Here is a 17,746-nt window from a genome sequence, read left to right as displayed (position 1 = left end):
ACCTTTTAAATGATTAGTAGTTAGCATTTTATCCGTTTCTGTGATAACTTGTTTCATGTAGCCCATGGGTCCCCTCTGTGTCCACTTTTCTTCTTGATGAACTGCATTTTGTAATAGTTCATCAATAAGTGGTAAATTTTCTTAGCCTTTATATGTCTAAAAAATACTTTTTCTTCAATCTTGAATGATGGTTTGCTGCATATAAAATTCTAGACAGTTATTTTTCCTCAGCTTTTTGAAGATATGACTCTTGTCTTCTGAGCTGCTAAGAAGTGTGCTCTCAGTCTGTCATTCCACTGAGGTAATCTGGTTTTTTTTCCTCTGATAGCTTTTAAGATTGTTTTTGTTGTTGATAGTGTGCAGTTTCTCTGCAGTGTATCTAATATGAATTAGTGTTTACATAGTCTAATACTCTTTTTTCTTGTTTATTTTTTTATTGATGTGATAACTTACATAACGTGTAAGCTCTATTAATTTTTACACACACATATATTGAGATTACCACTACCTACTCAAGATATAGAATATTTCCAGCAAGCTACAAGGCTCCCTGTGCCCCCTCCTAGTCAATACGCCATAGATAACTGCTATTCCAAACTCATTCAGAACTCTTTCATTTTGAGGGTATATATCTCTCTTTTCAGTTCTTGGAAATTCTCAACAAATATGTCTTCATGTATTGCTCCTTAACCATTCCCTCCAGTCTTTTCCCTTAAAGCTAGGAACTCCATTAGACAAACGTTGCAGCCTCAGTCTGTCTCTCTAAACTGCTCTTTTTATTTTTTATCTTTTTATCTCTCTTTGTTAAGTTCTGGGTAGTTCCTTCATGCTATATTTGATTTAGTAATTCACTTCACTATGTCCAGTCTAGAATATATCCCATTGATTGTTTCTTTTTATTTCAACGACTGTATTTTTCATTTCCAAGATTTCTAATTAGTTTTTTCCTTTCTACATGGTATTATTTTGTTTTATTTCTGTACATTATTCTTTTTTTAATCTCTTATTCTTGTGATGGATCTTCTACCTTCGTTTATATTTCTGAACATCCTCAAGATGCTTATTTTAAAATCTTTGGCAGGTTGCAGTAAATGAACTGCACCTGGAATGAATTTCTGTTCCAGTTATTGATTTTGTGGGTTTTCTTTCTTAGCGTTACAATTCTTCATATGTTTTGGAACTTTGTTTTGCAGTTTGCTTTTGAGTGGAAGGTTTGATTTGTGTGTCGATGTCTTCCCACCCATCTCCTCTTCTCCCATTCCCCCAGCCCCTTTCTAGGGATTTTACTGTTGATAGTGGACATATCTGTAGCTGCAGTAACAGAGCCGGAGAGTGGCTTGGCTCAGATCCTGGTGTTGAGGCAGTGGTTTTGTTCCCCACAGTCCTGATTAAAGTCACAGTCCTGGTCAGCAGGCTTGATTCCCCATTTTATGAGCCTCCTGTATGAGTAGAGGACCCTAACCCAACCCTAGCTTTAAGTAGAGAATCTGATTTGAGTCCTGGTCTTCAGCAGGCCACTTTCATTCCCTTTACTCAAAAGGACACTGCCTCCCGCCTCCCCCTCCCCCCCCCAGCCCCCAACCTGCTTCTGGATCAGAAACCAGCAAGTCAGGTTCTGCTCAACATTGTTGAGTATCCATTTTGTTTCTGTTGCACAGAAATGTTTCTCGTTTGACCTCAGCTGTATCTTTGATTTTCTCTTTTCATGCTCAATAGGCTTTGTTTATGCTGTGTGGTGCCAACAGGATTTCTAAACTCACCCTATGATGTTAACCCAGAAGTGCTATTAATTGTAAACTTTTCTCTTCATGGAATAATAAAGTATATTAAAAAAGGAAGGAATGTGGGGTTTGAAATTGATATGTTTGGAGGATATGCATTCCTTGCTATTATCTTTAAAATGTGATTTTGTTTTTAGTATTTGCTCAGTAATCTTTGTAATCCTTTTTTTATTATAACAAATAAAATTTATATCCAATATAGTATTTTTGGAAAATACAGCAAAACATACACACACACACGCACGCACACACAATGATGAGAATTACTTGTAGTTCCATAGCCCAGAAATAGCTACTGAATATTTTGGTATTCATTATTCATGTTTTACACACATACACACACACACAGACTCACATATTAATATGTATATTTAAAAAAACAGAACAAACCCAGTGTTGTTTTCTAGGTGAGGCCGTGAGTGCTGGAGATGCCTTATGTGAAATAGAGACTGACAAAGCTGTGGTTACCTTAGATGCAAGTGATGATGGCATCTTGGCCAAAATAGTGGTAAGTTTTTATTTTGATTGTCTTCAACAGGATGAAGATTTCCTAAATGTAAATTTTCTTGAAATAAAGTTGCCTTTTATTTTTACCTCTTTGTTTTTAGTGTTGTATTATCTGAGATAATACATTTTTAATTCAGATGTTTAAAATATTTTAGTGTTAATGTCTAATGATAGCCAGTGATGATCAGATAACATAGAACTATTTCAACTGTGACATTGGTGCTCAGTGTTTTGGGTTCTCTTGTTGAGGATGAGAAGCATTCTGGCCTGAGGTATGAGCGAAGATTATTTGAGGTGGAAATCCAAGACAAAGAAAGTATAGGTTAAAGCTTAGAGCTAGCAATTTTCAAGTTTGTAGTTGATAAAATCAAAAAGAAGGAAGGTTTTACTTTTATTACATGGGAAAAAAAAAAAAGTCCCATCTTGATCCATCGCTAGGACTCCCAGGGCTGGAAGTATGTAAAGTGACTGTCTGCCCAGCTCCTGTTCTCTGGGCAAGGCTGTGTGCAGTTGTCCTGTGCAGATTCTTGTCTGCAGATTTCACAGCCACTCTCGGTGGCCTGGTCCAATTCACTCATCCTTACAGTTGGGACATTTTTATAAACGTTTAAAAATATATTTATATAAATAGATGTATGTATAGAATATTTCACGTACTTAAATATAATTGAGTTGACAGTCTTTTGATAGTATATTTTCTGTTCCGTGAGCATTTTTATGGAAACTATGCTTGTGGGTCTAGCAAGAGCAAAGTCATTTCCTTTTAGATCTAAATTTAAATATATGCAGTAATTTTGAATACTCTTCTCTGGGCAATCTTTGCTTTATGACTAATTAAAACTATGGAGCTACAACTTGAATACTTGGTAGTATTAGTAGAAGCTGAAGTTAGTTCAGCCTTTCAACCAAAATGTGTAGCAGTACGAGAGGTTACTTAAATAACAGAAGAAAATATGGAGTATCATGTAGCTATTAAAAATTGTTTCTAGAAAAAATACTGTGATTTCTTTATATATGTTATATGTTAATAGAAGTTCAAAAAGGTTTTTTGAAAAAATACTTTTAAAATTGCCAATGGACAGGGATCACAATCTTGTAGGACTTTAAATAAAGAAAAACATAAATATAGAGATCAGAATAAAATGTAAAAATGTTGAGTGTTTGTCTTTGGGGAGTACAACTAAGTGATCCTCCAGCCCCATTTTTTCTATTTTTCTGTATTTTCTAAATTTTTTATAATATGTATTTTATTTTTATAGTGCAATATTAATTTATATGAAAAGTCAGCATTTTATGGTTAGGTGGTATATTAACTATGGAGTGTGTTTGTTTCTTAAGTTCTAGAGCATTAATAGATAGTGTGGTGTGGCAAGTAAGATTGTCAGCTCTGGAGTCACACTGCAGCCTGCCTCATATAGCTAGTTAAGCTCTGCCAGTTATTAGTTATGTAATGATTGACGAATTCGGTGCCTTTTTCTTTATAATAAAGTGGAGATACAATAATACCTATGTCATGGGATAGGTAGTAGAGATTAAGATAATACATATAAGCAAGACCTGTCACACAACAAGTGTTAATAAATGTTGCCATTCTCTTTAACGTTACAATTCTTCACTCAGCTCTTGGGGACCGTTAGCACCCACGTCAATCTGTATGTTTGTGTATTAATTTGTATTGGTTGGTTGTAACTGGGCAGTAAGTATCCATTCATGCCTCTGTAGTTTGATGTGTACAAATAAGCCACATATTTATTGCTAATGCCTTGTTGATGGGTTTTTAATTCTGAGCCACCAGCTCACCTCTGCTTTGAGCATGGATATAACGCCTTCCTTTGTATACTTTATCCAAAGACCACACTGTGGAATGTTATACTCTAATTAGATGTAGATCTGTACATGGTTTTTCATTCCTATTTCTTACTAGAAAAGCCCCTTTCCCTTTTTTCTAGTCACTTATATTTTATTTCCTGTATTCTAATTTGTCAAACTTCCTTTACTTGTCATCTGTGATATTAACAGCCGTGTTGAAACACGTTGTTGAAAATACTTCCTTGGAGGAAATATGAATGGAAGGCTAAAATTTCTATACATTTATAACTAGGAAGATATAAATATTTGTACCAAAAATAGTTTCTTTGACTAATTCATGCAGCATTTTGAAAAGGAAAAAGATTGTTTGAACTATCATCTGTAATAACCCCAGCTACATTTTATTGTGTGTGCTTTTGGCAAGCTATGTTCTTGGTCCTAGTTCTGGGTTGTTTGGCTGTGAAAGTCTTCCAGAATGGATAGCGTTTTCCGCTTAGCTGCTTAGCAGTGCATTTCAGGTTGCTGACAATGTCATAGGTCAGTGGTGCCATGTCGTCTGGCCCCTCGCGCTCTGAGAAGGTGTTAACAATGTTAATAAAGAATAATTGCTGTCAGTGTAGATAAGTATGATTTATTTCCAGTTTAATTCAGTTAATGGGAGAGTTGTTAAATTCTCATTTAATCACTAGTAAATAGTCATGCAGAAACCTTAAATTATTACACATCTGTTAGTTCATAAACTTAGTCTTAAATATATTATTCAGCAAATTCGACAGCAAGTGTTTTAAATGATAAAGTAATAAAACAGAATATTAGGATGACATATTTGGAGAGTTTATTAGAGATTGTCTAGTTTGGCTTCAAACGTGTTTAGAGTTACTATATAATTTGTCATACAAACCAGGATACTTTTGCGCATGAAACGGGTGTAGGATGTTATGATTATTTAAACTTACATAATTTTTTGAAATTTTAATTCATTGACTGGCAGTACATTTATTGATAGATTTTTATTTTATTGGGTAGACCATTATTCAAAACAATTTTCAAAAATAGAATTATTTTCTAAAATTAACACCTATGGATATTAAAACAAATTTTTTAAAAAATACTTCCTTTTATTGGTCATCTGAATATTAAAAAAATAATAATTATTTTTGGTACTAGTTACGTTATTCAATCAATTTCGTAGCTGTTTCTCACTCTAATACTGTGTTATTAGCATTTTCTAAAGAATGGCTATTTTTCAGCGTGGTTTTATTTTTCATGAAATTGCCTGCAGTTGCCTTCAGAGTTGCATTTTATAGTTTGCAAGTTTATGGTTGATATTGAAGTTGTGAGACCTTCACTTGATTCTTCTCTGTAAACTGTAATATTTTTAATTGACAAAATACCCTCTCAAAGCTCAGAGCAAATCCTACTGAATGGAACATATTCTCAGTTCTAATTTTTTCATATTGAAATGAGTAAACAACATACTGAAGTGGTAAATCAGTCTATGTTCTTCATGAATTAAAAGCTAAATTAATTATAATCCCCTTTTATATCTTCTTTTTTAGGCTTGTTTTTAAAAATAGCACCATCTTGAGGTACTACATGATAATTTCAATCATGTGAATGCGATTAACAGATTCGGTACTGATCATGTGAATGTGATTCACAGATTTGGTACTGATTGTATTGAATGCTATCTCGAAGGTCAGATTGCATTTGAATGCTGGTTCAGATACTTACTAACCTTGTGATCTTGAGCAAGTTATTTAACCTTTCTTTGCCTCAGTTTCCTCGTCCATAAATGGGACTAATAATAGCACTTACCTAATAAGGTTATTAGGAGAATTAAATGAGTTAATACTGTGCTAGAACAGTGCCTGGCGCTTGAATGCTAGACAGACTGTTATTCAAGGACTTAATGAATGTTTCTTCTCCCCCTCTGCGTTTTAGCTTGTCACTAATTTGTTTTCAGCTTCAGTGTTTCCTGTGTATCTTCCTTTTAAACCAAAGTTCATGGTGCATATAAGTTAAACAGTATGTATTAAAGAATAAAAACAATTTAAAACTGTATAAAGTTTTAAACCACGAGAGAAAATCTTTGCTAAGTTTTCAAATCAACTGAGTCAGACATGTGACTCAGCTTATCCCCACTAACCACGTGTATGCCTCTGCAGTTCTCAGACTACTGTGTTTTAAAGAAGAAAAATATTTTAAAAACTGCTTTATTTGTTGATTATTTTTCAATGTCGGAATCAAAACAGACAATATCTACTAGCACCTTTAGTGGAATGAAGCACCTCAAACAATTTCTCTGTTGGGAGATATTACGGTAGACATTTTGTGTCTGGACTTCAGCATCTCCTATCCTTGGGTACACTGACAAGCTTGTGTGGGCTGTGTTAGCATATTTGCAGGTGATTCACATCAGCCCATGGGGAGGTCTCTGGTAAAGAGGCCCCATCTTGGGGATCCGGGCCTAGGGATAGAATTTAGTCTCTGTATGAGTATTATCGAGAAGTAGTTTGTCACAGGCCTTACCACGTCAGTGTCTCACATGTTGCTGTTTCCTCTGCAGGGCTGCCAGCCACGTGCCGGGCCTTGAGGCATGAATTTCCAACCCTCACCAATGGGGCAGTCCTCTGTAGTTCAGTCTTAATCTATGTTGAGTGTATTTTTCATTTTAAAAATCAGTAACTGGGAGGAAAACACCACCACCACAATAATAATAATAATAATAATAATAACAACGATAATACCTCTCACGTTTGTGTAGCAGTTACTAGATGGCAGATACTATTCTAACTGTCTTATTATATAACTCAATCCTATAACAACTCTGAAGTAGCTGCTATTATTTCCAGTTTACAGATGAAGCAACAGGCATGGTGAGGTAAAGAAACTTGACTAAGGTCACATAAGTAGTAAGTAACAGTGCCAGCATTGAAACCCAGGAAGTTGGTAGAAAACTGAGAGGAAGGCTAATACTTTGAATGACAGACTCCAGATCCAATATTTGAGCATTAGTGAGCTGTTTTAGCAGAGTGTAGTGTACAAATCCTGCCTTTGATAATAAGAAATCAGTGGCACAGGAGTAGGAGAGAGTTTTGATCAAGTTGCCGAATGCCTGGGAGAAGAGCTGGGTGTTTGAGGTGTGGCCTGGCTCAGAGGCCCTATTGGAGCCAGGGCGTCCACAGTGCTCACTCAGGGAGCAGCACACAGTTTTGAAAAGAGCGTTGTTTACTCTTCTGTTGCTTAGTCAACACCAGTTTCAAATATGTGCTGACCACAACATAAGCAAATGTCTCCAGGAGACTAGCATGCCTCTAAAAGATCTCTTACTGCACTAAGGGAATAGTAAAAGGGAAATTGTCTTCAATTCCTGTAGTGATTTTAATGACTTTAAGTGGAGCTGTAATAGACAGTGTTTTCTGTTGACTTCTGTTACATGTTCAAGTTGTGTGGTAGCATATCACCTGTGCATTGTATTTGGGTTTCATGTTCCATGGTGAAAACATGGAAAAAGCATGAGTAGTTAAAAATAAAGTTTATTTGATATTTCGGTATGGTAAAAATTGAAATGATACTAAATGCTCATTATTGCCTACTTGTGAAGGTGTCAGTAGGTAGGGTATGTATGGAATCATTTCTATGATTTATTGTAGTAAATAAAACAGAGGATGAGGTGTCCCTTTCAGATTCAGTATAGTGTCTGATTCATCTAGTGACATTTTTTTTTTTTTATTGATGTTTTAATGGTTTCTAACATTGTGAAATTTTGGGTTGTACATTTTTGTTTGTCCATCACCCCATATATGACTCCCTTCACCCCTTGTGCCCACCCCCCACCCCCACTGCCCGGGTAACCACAGTCCAGTTTTCTCTGTATTGACATTTTTAAAACAAAACTTTCCTGTTTTTTAAAGAATGCTTTGCATTTGAGTGATGATCTTTGTACTTGGATATTGATCTTATTGCTGATACAGTTTTGATAGACATTAACATAAGTGGACTTCATATCACTTAGTGCTTTTTCTATCAATTTTGTAGAAAATTAGTCATTTTACTTTGTGATTTTGAGTTAGCAGTTCATAAGCAGGTAATTAGACATTTTTAGAAGAAGAAAAAATGTTGACCTAATAATAATCTTAACTCATCTTTTTGACATAGTAAAGAAAAATGAGCAGTCCATAGAAGTAAGACTTTTTAGTATGTGACAAACTAAAGGAATTGTTCTTGGGTTGTCGAGTATTTTTTCACAGCTTGCAATTCATTAAACGTCCTTATTTAGTTGTATATACCCATTGCTTCTATGTATTTTGCTTCATCAGAGCGTTGTTCCTGTTCTTCCCCATCAGTAGTTAGTAAACTTAGAAGCTTCCTAACTCCCAGTACGTAAGCCATATTATTTTAAGAATAGTGCACATACTAATAAGCATCAAAATTAGTGTTACTCAGAAATGTCAAATGCATTCTCGGAGTTATGCTTTTACTTGTAATTACTGTATGGGCGAGCATCCTGCAGCCTAGCATTCTATTCATTAAATTACTTCTGTAATGACTCTTACTTAAAGTAATTGAAAGAGAAACCTAAGTGCCCATCAAGGGACGAATGGATAAAGAAGCTGTGGCATATATACACAATGGAATACTACTCAGCCATAAGAAACGATGAAATCCAGCCATTTGTGACAACATGGATGGACATTGAGGGTATAATGCAAAGTGAAGTAAGTCAGAGGGAGAAGGTCAAATACCATATGATTTCCTTCATTAAGTAGTAGATAATAACAACAATAAACAAACACATAGGGACAGAGAGTGGATTGGTGGTTACCAGAGGGGAAGGGGGGAGGGAGGAGGGTGAAAGGGATAATTCGGCACATGTGTGTGGTGATGGGTTGTAATTAGTGTTTTGGTGGTGAACATGATGTAGTCCATGCAGAAATAGAAGTACAATGATGTACACCTGAAATTTTTACAATGTTATAAACCAATGTTACTGCAATAAACAAAAAATTAAAATAAAAAAAAGAGATATATAGATATATAACAGCATATTATTCAGCCAAAAAAAGAAGGAAATCCTGCCATTTGTGACAACATGGATGAAGATGGAGGACATTATGCTAAGTGAAATAAATCAGACAAAGAAAGACAAACACAGTATATCACCTATATGCAGAATCTAAAAAAGCCAAACTCATAGAAACAGAGAGTAGAGTGTTGGTTACCAAGGGCTGGGGGAGGTGGTGGAAACGGGAAGATATTGGTCAAAAAGTATAAACTTCTAGCTGTACGATTAACGAGTTCTGGGGATCTAATGTACAGCATGGTGATTGTAGCTAATAATGCTGTATTATACATACAGTATACTTCTTATGTATTTGAAAGTTGCTAAGAGAATAAATGTTAAATGTTCTTACCAAAAAAAAAAAAAGTAATTGAAAGAGAATAGTAGAAAATTTTAAAGGAATGACATGTGTTCCAATACTGAAGTTATAAAATACTGTCATCTGAAGGTTCTCTAGGGACTTCTTTTAACAAGTAAATAAGAATCAACCCTTTCTTTATAAATTAATGCTGCTGAAAGGCTTAAAAGACATTTATCATAAGTTAAAAAATTCATCTTTGATCTTACTTATGCTTTTAATTGGCATTATCAATGAAAAAGTGTTTGGTTAGCTGAGACACCACCATGTTTCTGATGCTCTTATAAAAAATTGATGAAATTTTATTTTATTTCTCAGGTTTGGTAAATACATAGATACACAGGGAAAAAGTTAAATATACAATGGGATGTTCTTTTTTCCAGAGACTAAGTTACTGAAAAGATTTTCCTTTAAATTTATTTGGGTAAATAGGACTAATTTGGGGGATTGGACTTCCTAAGCCATTGTATAGAAACTGTCTGCGAAAGACAAGTGGTTGAGGTATGTATCTCCTGTTTTGGATTTGTGCTGATTGACATCAAAAAGAAGATGGTAGTAATAGCTCTTACATATTTGAAGGCTGTCAGAAAGAGGAGAGATTCTAGATTTTTCCCTTTATTTCAGGAGGTAGCATTAGTACCTGGGAGTGGGAGAGTGGTGAAAGAAGGTGTAAGAGGGGGAAGGTAGGCAAGGAAGGTGATGGGGGGAAGGAGGAGGAGGAGGAGGCAGGCTGGCTTGGAAGTAGATTTTAGCTCAAATTAAGAGATCTTTCTAACCAGGACAGAATTATCCAAGGAATAAACTACTTCATGAGGTCATGAGCCTTTCTGTCTCTGCAATTATTTTCTTTTTAAAATATAGATTGAAGAAGGATCTAAAAATATACGGCTAGGTTCACTAATTGGTTTGCTAGTTGAAGAAGGACAAGATTGGAAACATGTTGAAATTCCCAAAGATATAGGTCCTCCATCACCAGCTTCAAAACCATCGGTGCCTCAACCCTCACCAGAACCGCAGATTCCTACTCCTGTCAAAGTGGGATACACACCAGGGAAACCACAGTGAGTATATTTCTTTGAATGATGTTTAAAAAAAAAGTAGTTACAGCAACTTTTAGGGTATTTTAATCATTATCATATTTAAGACAGCTTTGTATAGTAAGTAGGAAGTTGCTGATCTTCCCTTTTTTGTCTTAGGAAACTAAGGCCTAGGCATGATTATTTTTTATCATCATTGTTCATTCCACAACAGACAGTTATTGAAGACCTGCTATGTTCCAGGTCCTGTGAAAGCCCGGCACACCCAGTGGAGAACAAAGCAGATAGTCTGTGTCCACACTGGACTTGACTTAGGTTTTAGGATTCCAGAATGGAATTCAATATACCAAACTTCATTTTGTGTTCCCATCCGTGGAATGGTAGTTACTGTAATATGAATTCCAAAGTTTCACATGTATAACTGATATAAAATGGAATTAGCATTTTAACATGCATTCCTTTTCCAACTATTCTGCATTTGAGTTTCTGAGACAGATTGGAGCTCTGTTTTGTTCATTTGTTCTGTAACAACACAGACACTTAGTAAACATCGTTTTACTTTAGCTTTACATAGCTTTAATTGATGGACTGGGAAAATTCTAACAAGTTTCATTTATTTATTTTAATATTCTGTTTATACAAAATTATTTTTTCCTTATAAGAAAAAGTTCTTCATAGAGAAAATGTCCTATTAAGAACCACATTTGAACTTAAATAAAAATGCAAACCATTTCATTTTTAAAAATTTTTTTCGTTTCATTTACCAACGTCAGTTCTTGTAAAAAAAAATTGAGTGTTTTGAAGTACTGAGTTTGAAATCCCCATTACTACACACAGTATTTCTGTTTCCACTGCCTTGACTCCTCTATTTTCTCTTTTTTCATTTACCATGAAAATTAGAAGGTAGGCTCACAGATGTTTTGTACTTAATGCTCTTCTCCCCTTGCAAAGATAATAGTGTGTGCTTTGTCTTTCCCTTAAGATCCGTCATTCGACACTTACTTGGGTCAGAGGCCCCTCAGTGTAGGTTACAACCGGCTGACCCATGAACCTGCACAGTGTCGGCCCACGCAGTGATTTTCTTTTTTGGAAACATTTTTTAATTTGTTGGTTACTAGTTAATCTTACATACACATCTAAAGTCTCAGTGTCTCTTAAAGAAAGTGACAGTTGGGTAGTACTGAGCGCCTATCAGCTGGAGCTGTTTCCCTGAAATGCAGCAAGCACCGCGTCTGTTCCTCTCCGTTTGTGGGTTGTAAACTCCAGCCCAGCCCATTTGACTCTTGTTTCCATCTAACAGTGGTCGTTCGTGTTTGCTGCTTTGCTTAAAGGTCTTAATTGAAGAGTAGACATTTACTAGTCGTGTGACCTTTTGTTGTGCCTTAGTTTCCTTGTCTGTAGAATCAAGATAATTGTTTTTGTCTCTCTTACTCTTCTGGAGTGAATGTAAAGTAAAAATGTTTTCATGTAAATACTGAGAACTTTAAAAAATACATGAAGGATACAGTTCAGTTACAACAAAACAAACAACCCAATTAAAATGGGCAGAGGACTCAAATATGCATTTCTTCCAAAGAAGGTATACAGATGGCCAATAAGCACACGAAAAGATGCTCAACATCACTGATCATTAGGGAACTGAAAATCAAAAATGCAGTGAGATAACACTTCACACTCATTAGAATGGCTATTATCAAAAAACAAAGAAACAGAAAATAAGTGTTGACGAGGATGTAGAGAAATTAGAATTTGTGCACTGTTGGTGGGAATGTAAAATGGTGTAGTCACACCAATGGTGTAGGTGTGGAAAACAGTATTGCAGTTCCTCAAAAAATTAAAAATAGAATTTCCATATGATCCAGCAGTTCATCTTTTGGATGTATACTCAAAAGAATTGAAAGCAAAGACTCAAAAAGATATTTGTATATCCACATTCAAGCAACATTATTCACAATTGCCAAAGATGGAAATATCCCATGTGTCCACAATGTGCTATATACATATAGTGGAATGTTTTTCTGTCTTAAAAAGAAAGGAAATGCTAACATACACTGTGACATGGATGAACCTTGAAGACATTATGCTAAGTAAAATAAGCCAGTCACAAAAGGACAAATACTGTATGATTCCACTTAATAGGAGTTTCCCAGAGTAGTCAAATTGGTAAAGAGAGTAGAATGATGGCTGCCAGAGGCTGGGGGGAGGGAGGAGTTATTGTTTAATGGGTACGAAGTTTCAGTTCAGGAGAATGAAAAAGTTGTGGAGATGGATGGTGGTGATGGTTGCACAACCTTGTGATTGTACTTAATGCCACTCAATTGTACACCTTAAAGTGGTAAATTTTACGTATATTTTACTACAATAAAAAATACATGAAGGAACAATATAGCTAGTTCCTTATTGATGTGTGTGATGAGGAGCCGTGTGAAAAGTTACTAGTCAGAGTAGAAACTTTCTCCCTACGAATTTTTACTCTTATTAAAAGAATATTTTGAAATAGTAACCAGTTAACTTTTTAAGTAGTAACCAGTATGAAAATGTCTTGGTAGTAAAATAAGCCAGATTCGTACAGATTAATTTATTTGACTGTGACTATCTATGGGAGTTGTTTTAGCTTTATTGTTAGTTTTTATTTTTCTAATTATCAGCAAAACTCTTGACATTTAGATATCTTTGAATCAAGTGTTAAGTGTTAATTTGTTCCATTAATCTTCGTGTTTTCTTCCTAGGCTCCGTTTAAGTCCAGCTGCCCGCAATATTCTGGAAAAACATACACTGGATGCTAGCCAGGGCACAGCCACTGGCCCCCGGGGGATATTCACTAAAGAGTATGTGTGTGCTTTATGTAGTAACCAATTCCATTATTTATCATAACCATCTTTTTCTGAAAGTATTTAAAGAAGAGCTTATTCAGTGGTAAGATTTAAAAGGAAGTACACTGTTCTTTTGTACTTTTAGTTGCTTTTGTCGGTATAAAATTGTATTCTATGCAAGGGTTGTTTTCTGAATAATTGCAGCATTACTGAAGAACAGATCTAATTTGGTAACTGAACCCAGATGTTTAGAAATAGTGATTAAATGCAGAAAGTTTAGAGTACAGAATGGTGAAACTTTATATTGTTTTAAGTTTGTATAAAATGATCACGCAATCACATTTAAATTTCTAAAACATGGAAATACACTTTTAAAAATAATTTCATTCTTCCTCATTTGGATTTTGTTCACTTGTTTGATCAAAGCAATTTCCGTATGAGGTTGGGTCTCTTTTTAGATTTTCTTTTCTATTCCATTGATCTGTCTGTCCATGAGTTAATACCTCACTTTTTTTAGTATGACACTCTTAATTAGAAATATTTTATAGTAAGCTTTAAAATCCGATAGAGCTATCTTTGCTCTGCTTTTTCAATAAACCAGTTTTCTTGGTTTATTCTTATTTTATTATTCTTCCAAATGAATTTTAAACAATCCATCTAGCCCCACTGGCAGGGTTGGGCAGGACTATGATAATTTTATTGGGATTGCATCACATTTTAAATTAACTTAGGGAGAACTGACATCTTTATGATGTTGACGTCTTCCTATTAAAGAACATTGGTATGTCTTTCCATTTGTTTAAATTTTGTGTCTTTCAAGAGTATATTAAAACAGATAGCCCCTGCTCTATTGAAACTTAGTCTAGTGGGGAAAACAAAGATTAATCAAATAGGCATACGAACTAATGTGAAATTACTGTGGTGGTATGTGCCACATTTCTGTTGGCAGTAATATTCAATTCTTCAAATTGAGTTAACATTTTAAAGCAGTATGCTTATTCTCTGTTTATCTAGTTTTAGAAATGATCAGTAATATTGGCCAAAATTTTTGTAAGTTGAGATAGAGCAAAGGTTATGAAATTTTTAAGTGGCAGCACTGGACCCGGTGACTTTTCTTTTTTTTTTCATTGGGTTATTTTACTCTTCATTAAAGCATTGGTTTATTATTGGATATTTCTTTTATTGAAAGCAATATAGCTTTAATTCTTAGATACCCTAATTTATCTGTCTTGCCGCCTTACCGATTTGTTAATCAAACACGTGTGTGGTTTTCTTAAACATATACCGTGACGTTCCTGCCATACTTAACGTGAGTTGGAAGTCAGCTGTCCTGACCCCTGGCTGAAAGCAACATCCTACACTGTAGATTTTTAGTTAAATGACTTAAAACTTTCACTTAGCCATAAAAAATTAAAATTAAGAATCCTGATAGCCAGTTAAACCTAGTTTTTTCCCCAATATGGATCCTTAATAGTGTCTACTATTTGTGTCTTAATATTTGTTAAATTTCTACCAGTCTCTATGTTAGTAAAACTCTGTAAAAATGAGACAAAGCAACTTTCTTTATAACAAGGTAGACTTACTTGTATATCTGAGGGATAGATTAAAGAGTCTATATTTAACTTATTAATCATTGAAGATTTGGTGAAATGTAAAATAATCATAGCTGTTCCTTAGAAGGATCAATTTTGCAAATTTGTGTAAGATAAATTAGAGCAGAAAAAGACTTGAGGTAAGGAGATAAATTAATAGGCTCATAAACTAATCCAGGTAAGAGAGAATGAATACTTGAATGTGAATGGACGACGTAAAAGGGAGATTACTGATAGAGACGGCATTATAAGGATAGAATCCAGAACAAGTCAAGGAATGAATTTGGGATTCTGGTCTGGGGGATGAAATTTTGGCTCCATAAATAGAAATGAGGGATTTGGGGAAGCATTTGTCTTGGTGGAATAACTAATGTGTTTGGTTTGAAGCTTATTGTGAGTGCTCACAAGCCATTCAGGTATCAGGATCAGCGAGGTGACGGTGCATTTCAGGAGGTAGTTTGGGACTGGAGAGGTGGATTTGGTAGATGATAAAGTGATGGTTATAATTAGGATCGTCAATAGGTAAACTTTGTAGAAAGCTAAAATTCCTGTGTTGGGGGACATCTATGAGATGGGTAAAGAGTCAAAGACGAAGGGATCTGAGAAAAGGCTCTTGAGGCTGGTGTTTGGGTGACGTTTTAGGAGGCAGCTCAGCGATGCTACAGCAGTGGGATACAGAAGTAGAGCTTCCTTCCGTCTCCCTTCTCTCTCCGTATGTGCGTAATACACACATGATGAGCAAATATGGTGTTTAAACCCAAACTGAGAGTTATAATAGTAATCTAACATTTCCTCAGGAGAGCAAAATGCTGTTGTCTTGCTGGATACCCTAAGGAAGCAGTATTCAAGAGTTATGTTTTTAATATTCCTGCCGTCTTTCTCCTCCTATTACCCAGTTCCCCTCCCTGCCCTTATTCTTTAACTCCCCACCATAAGAGAGTCAACCTTTGTTCTTCAAAATATGACATATTACAAAAGACTTCATGAGAAAAATGGATCCTTAAAGCATGCATTATTAAGGATTTTTGCTTTGTATACCACTAAGATGCCTGCGTTTTAACATTAAGGTGAGCTTTCGAAAAAATTTTGTCCTGGTGTCATCTACAGAAATGTCATCTGATAAAATTGAAAAATTGCAGGCTTTGGTATAAGCTGCCCCCAAAATACCTTAGCACACATTCTTAAATAGTGAAGGACAGCCTTTCTCCTCACCTTGCCAACTGAAAGTGCCAGTAAGACAGAAGGGTCAGTTCCAACTGCTGAGGAAGTGCCTCTGATCCATTGTATTTATGAAGAAAATCCTGACGTCAGGGTTGCTAATTTAACGTTGCATTAAAGCAAACATATTGTTCAGAATATATGTTGTGCAAAAGCATAGACTTTCCTTTGCCTGTATGTGTAACTGTTTTAAGAAAACAAGTGCCAGGGTCACAGTTATAGGCAGAACACTTTTAGGTTCTTTGCCTGCAGCCTAACATCTTTGGTGTATCTACATTTTAAATCGTAGTTGTAGTTAGTGTCTGTATTCATATCGCGGCATCAAAAATCTGGTAGGCATGACCGACAAGTGTCTGTTATGTTTTCAGTGATATTTCTTTTTAAAACTGATTCATAGCACACCCAGATGAATTACAGGGTCTGGTAGAAAAGGTTCTGCCCTGAGTGAGCTACCTGAGCATCCTCAGCCTTTCTGCAGAAGTGTGTGGTCTGTTAGTTCTTCTAGTTTTTACAGCTCTTACTGCCTGCCTAATTCTTCCAGTTTAGTCTGATTATTTAATGGACAGAAATCATTAAAATCATTCTCTGCATTATAGAAACTAAATTATTGACTGTTATTAAACAGTAATTTACATTTATACGCTATGAGGCATGTAGGTGTGAAATCAGCAATAGGCGTTTACTGGGAACCAGGGGCCACACTGATTTTCCACTGGCTTGTAAAGAGGATTAGAGACCCCTCCTTACTTTTATTCTTCACCCAGTACTGTTTTACCCAAGAATCTCAGCTACTGCTGGGGTGAAACTAATCTGCGTTTTCTTGATTAAATAGTATGTATAATAGTTATGCTGATAGTGAAATAGAAATGTGTCTATTTAGTGTGACCAGCCTTTTTTTTTAAATAGATGTATTCAGGCATTATTTTAGATTTTTTAGTCTCCTCAAATGTTCGTTATGTTTTGTTTGTTTGTTTTTGACTGATTACTGAGGGTAAACTAGTGATCCTTGTATAAAGCAATTATTGTGTATTGGATATGCCACTCTAATGCTAAACTTCGATTTAAAACCCAGATTAATAATAGGTTTTGTTACAGACGTATTTAATTCCCGTACAGAATGGAGAGGGACTAGTAATGTTAGGCAAGCTAAATGTCTTTGGTGGGAGGCATTTTTCTGAATCAGCAGAAGGCCTTCTCTTATATCAGCTCTCGCACTTGTATCTGTCTGGCTAGAGTGTTGGCTCATGGCAGTGAATTGTACTGGCAGTCATTTACTTCACGTGTAAATGTTATCACAACTGTTAAATGCTGCTTTGGTTATAAATATCATAAGTAAGTTAAAAATTAATTTCCAAACAGAAGTAAGCGTGTATCAGAAGCCTTAACAGTGCATAAGATCATTCTCTAGGACCCTTGCCTCCTCTGCTCCCTCAGTCTTTCTGTAACCAGTACCATGTTGGGGCTCGTGCCTTGAGAACCAGCCCTGGGAATTTCCAGTTATTTCCATGCTACCCTTTGTTCACTAGTAAAAGGCCTCGTTCAATCCCAGAGCTGCTGTTAATCTGA

At 35.5% G+C, this 17,746-nt stretch overlaps 1 protein-coding gene across 3 annotated transcripts in view; it reads left to right on the top strand.

Moving 5' to 3' along the window:
• The window catches only part of PDHX (pyruvate dehydrogenase complex component X), a 75,518-nt gene that overhangs the window by 30,639 nt on the left and 27,133 nt on the right, over positions 1–17,746 (top strand). For all 3 annotated transcript variants that reach the window (XM_058527160.1, XM_058527159.1, XM_058527161.1), the window contains exons 3-5: positions 2,189–2,289; positions 10,382–10,581; positions 13,287–13,385. In XM_058527160.1, coding sequence (XP_058383143.1) covers positions 2,189–2,289; positions 10,382–10,581; positions 13,287–13,385 — 400 coding nt within the window. The remainder of the gene's footprint in view (positions 1–2,188; positions 2,290–10,381; positions 10,582–13,286; positions 13,386–17,746) is intronic.

The sequence above is a fragment of the Diceros bicornis genome, chromosome 31 (assembly GCF_020826845.1).
Source record: "Diceros bicornis minor isolate mBicDic1 chromosome 31, mDicBic1.mat.cur, whole genome shotgun sequence".
Taxonomy (NCBI): domain Eukaryota; kingdom Metazoa; phylum Chordata; class Mammalia; order Perissodactyla; family Rhinocerotidae; genus Diceros; species Diceros bicornis.
Note: the sequence above shows the minus strand (reverse complement) of the source record. Positions and strands in the feature narration are given on the sequence as shown.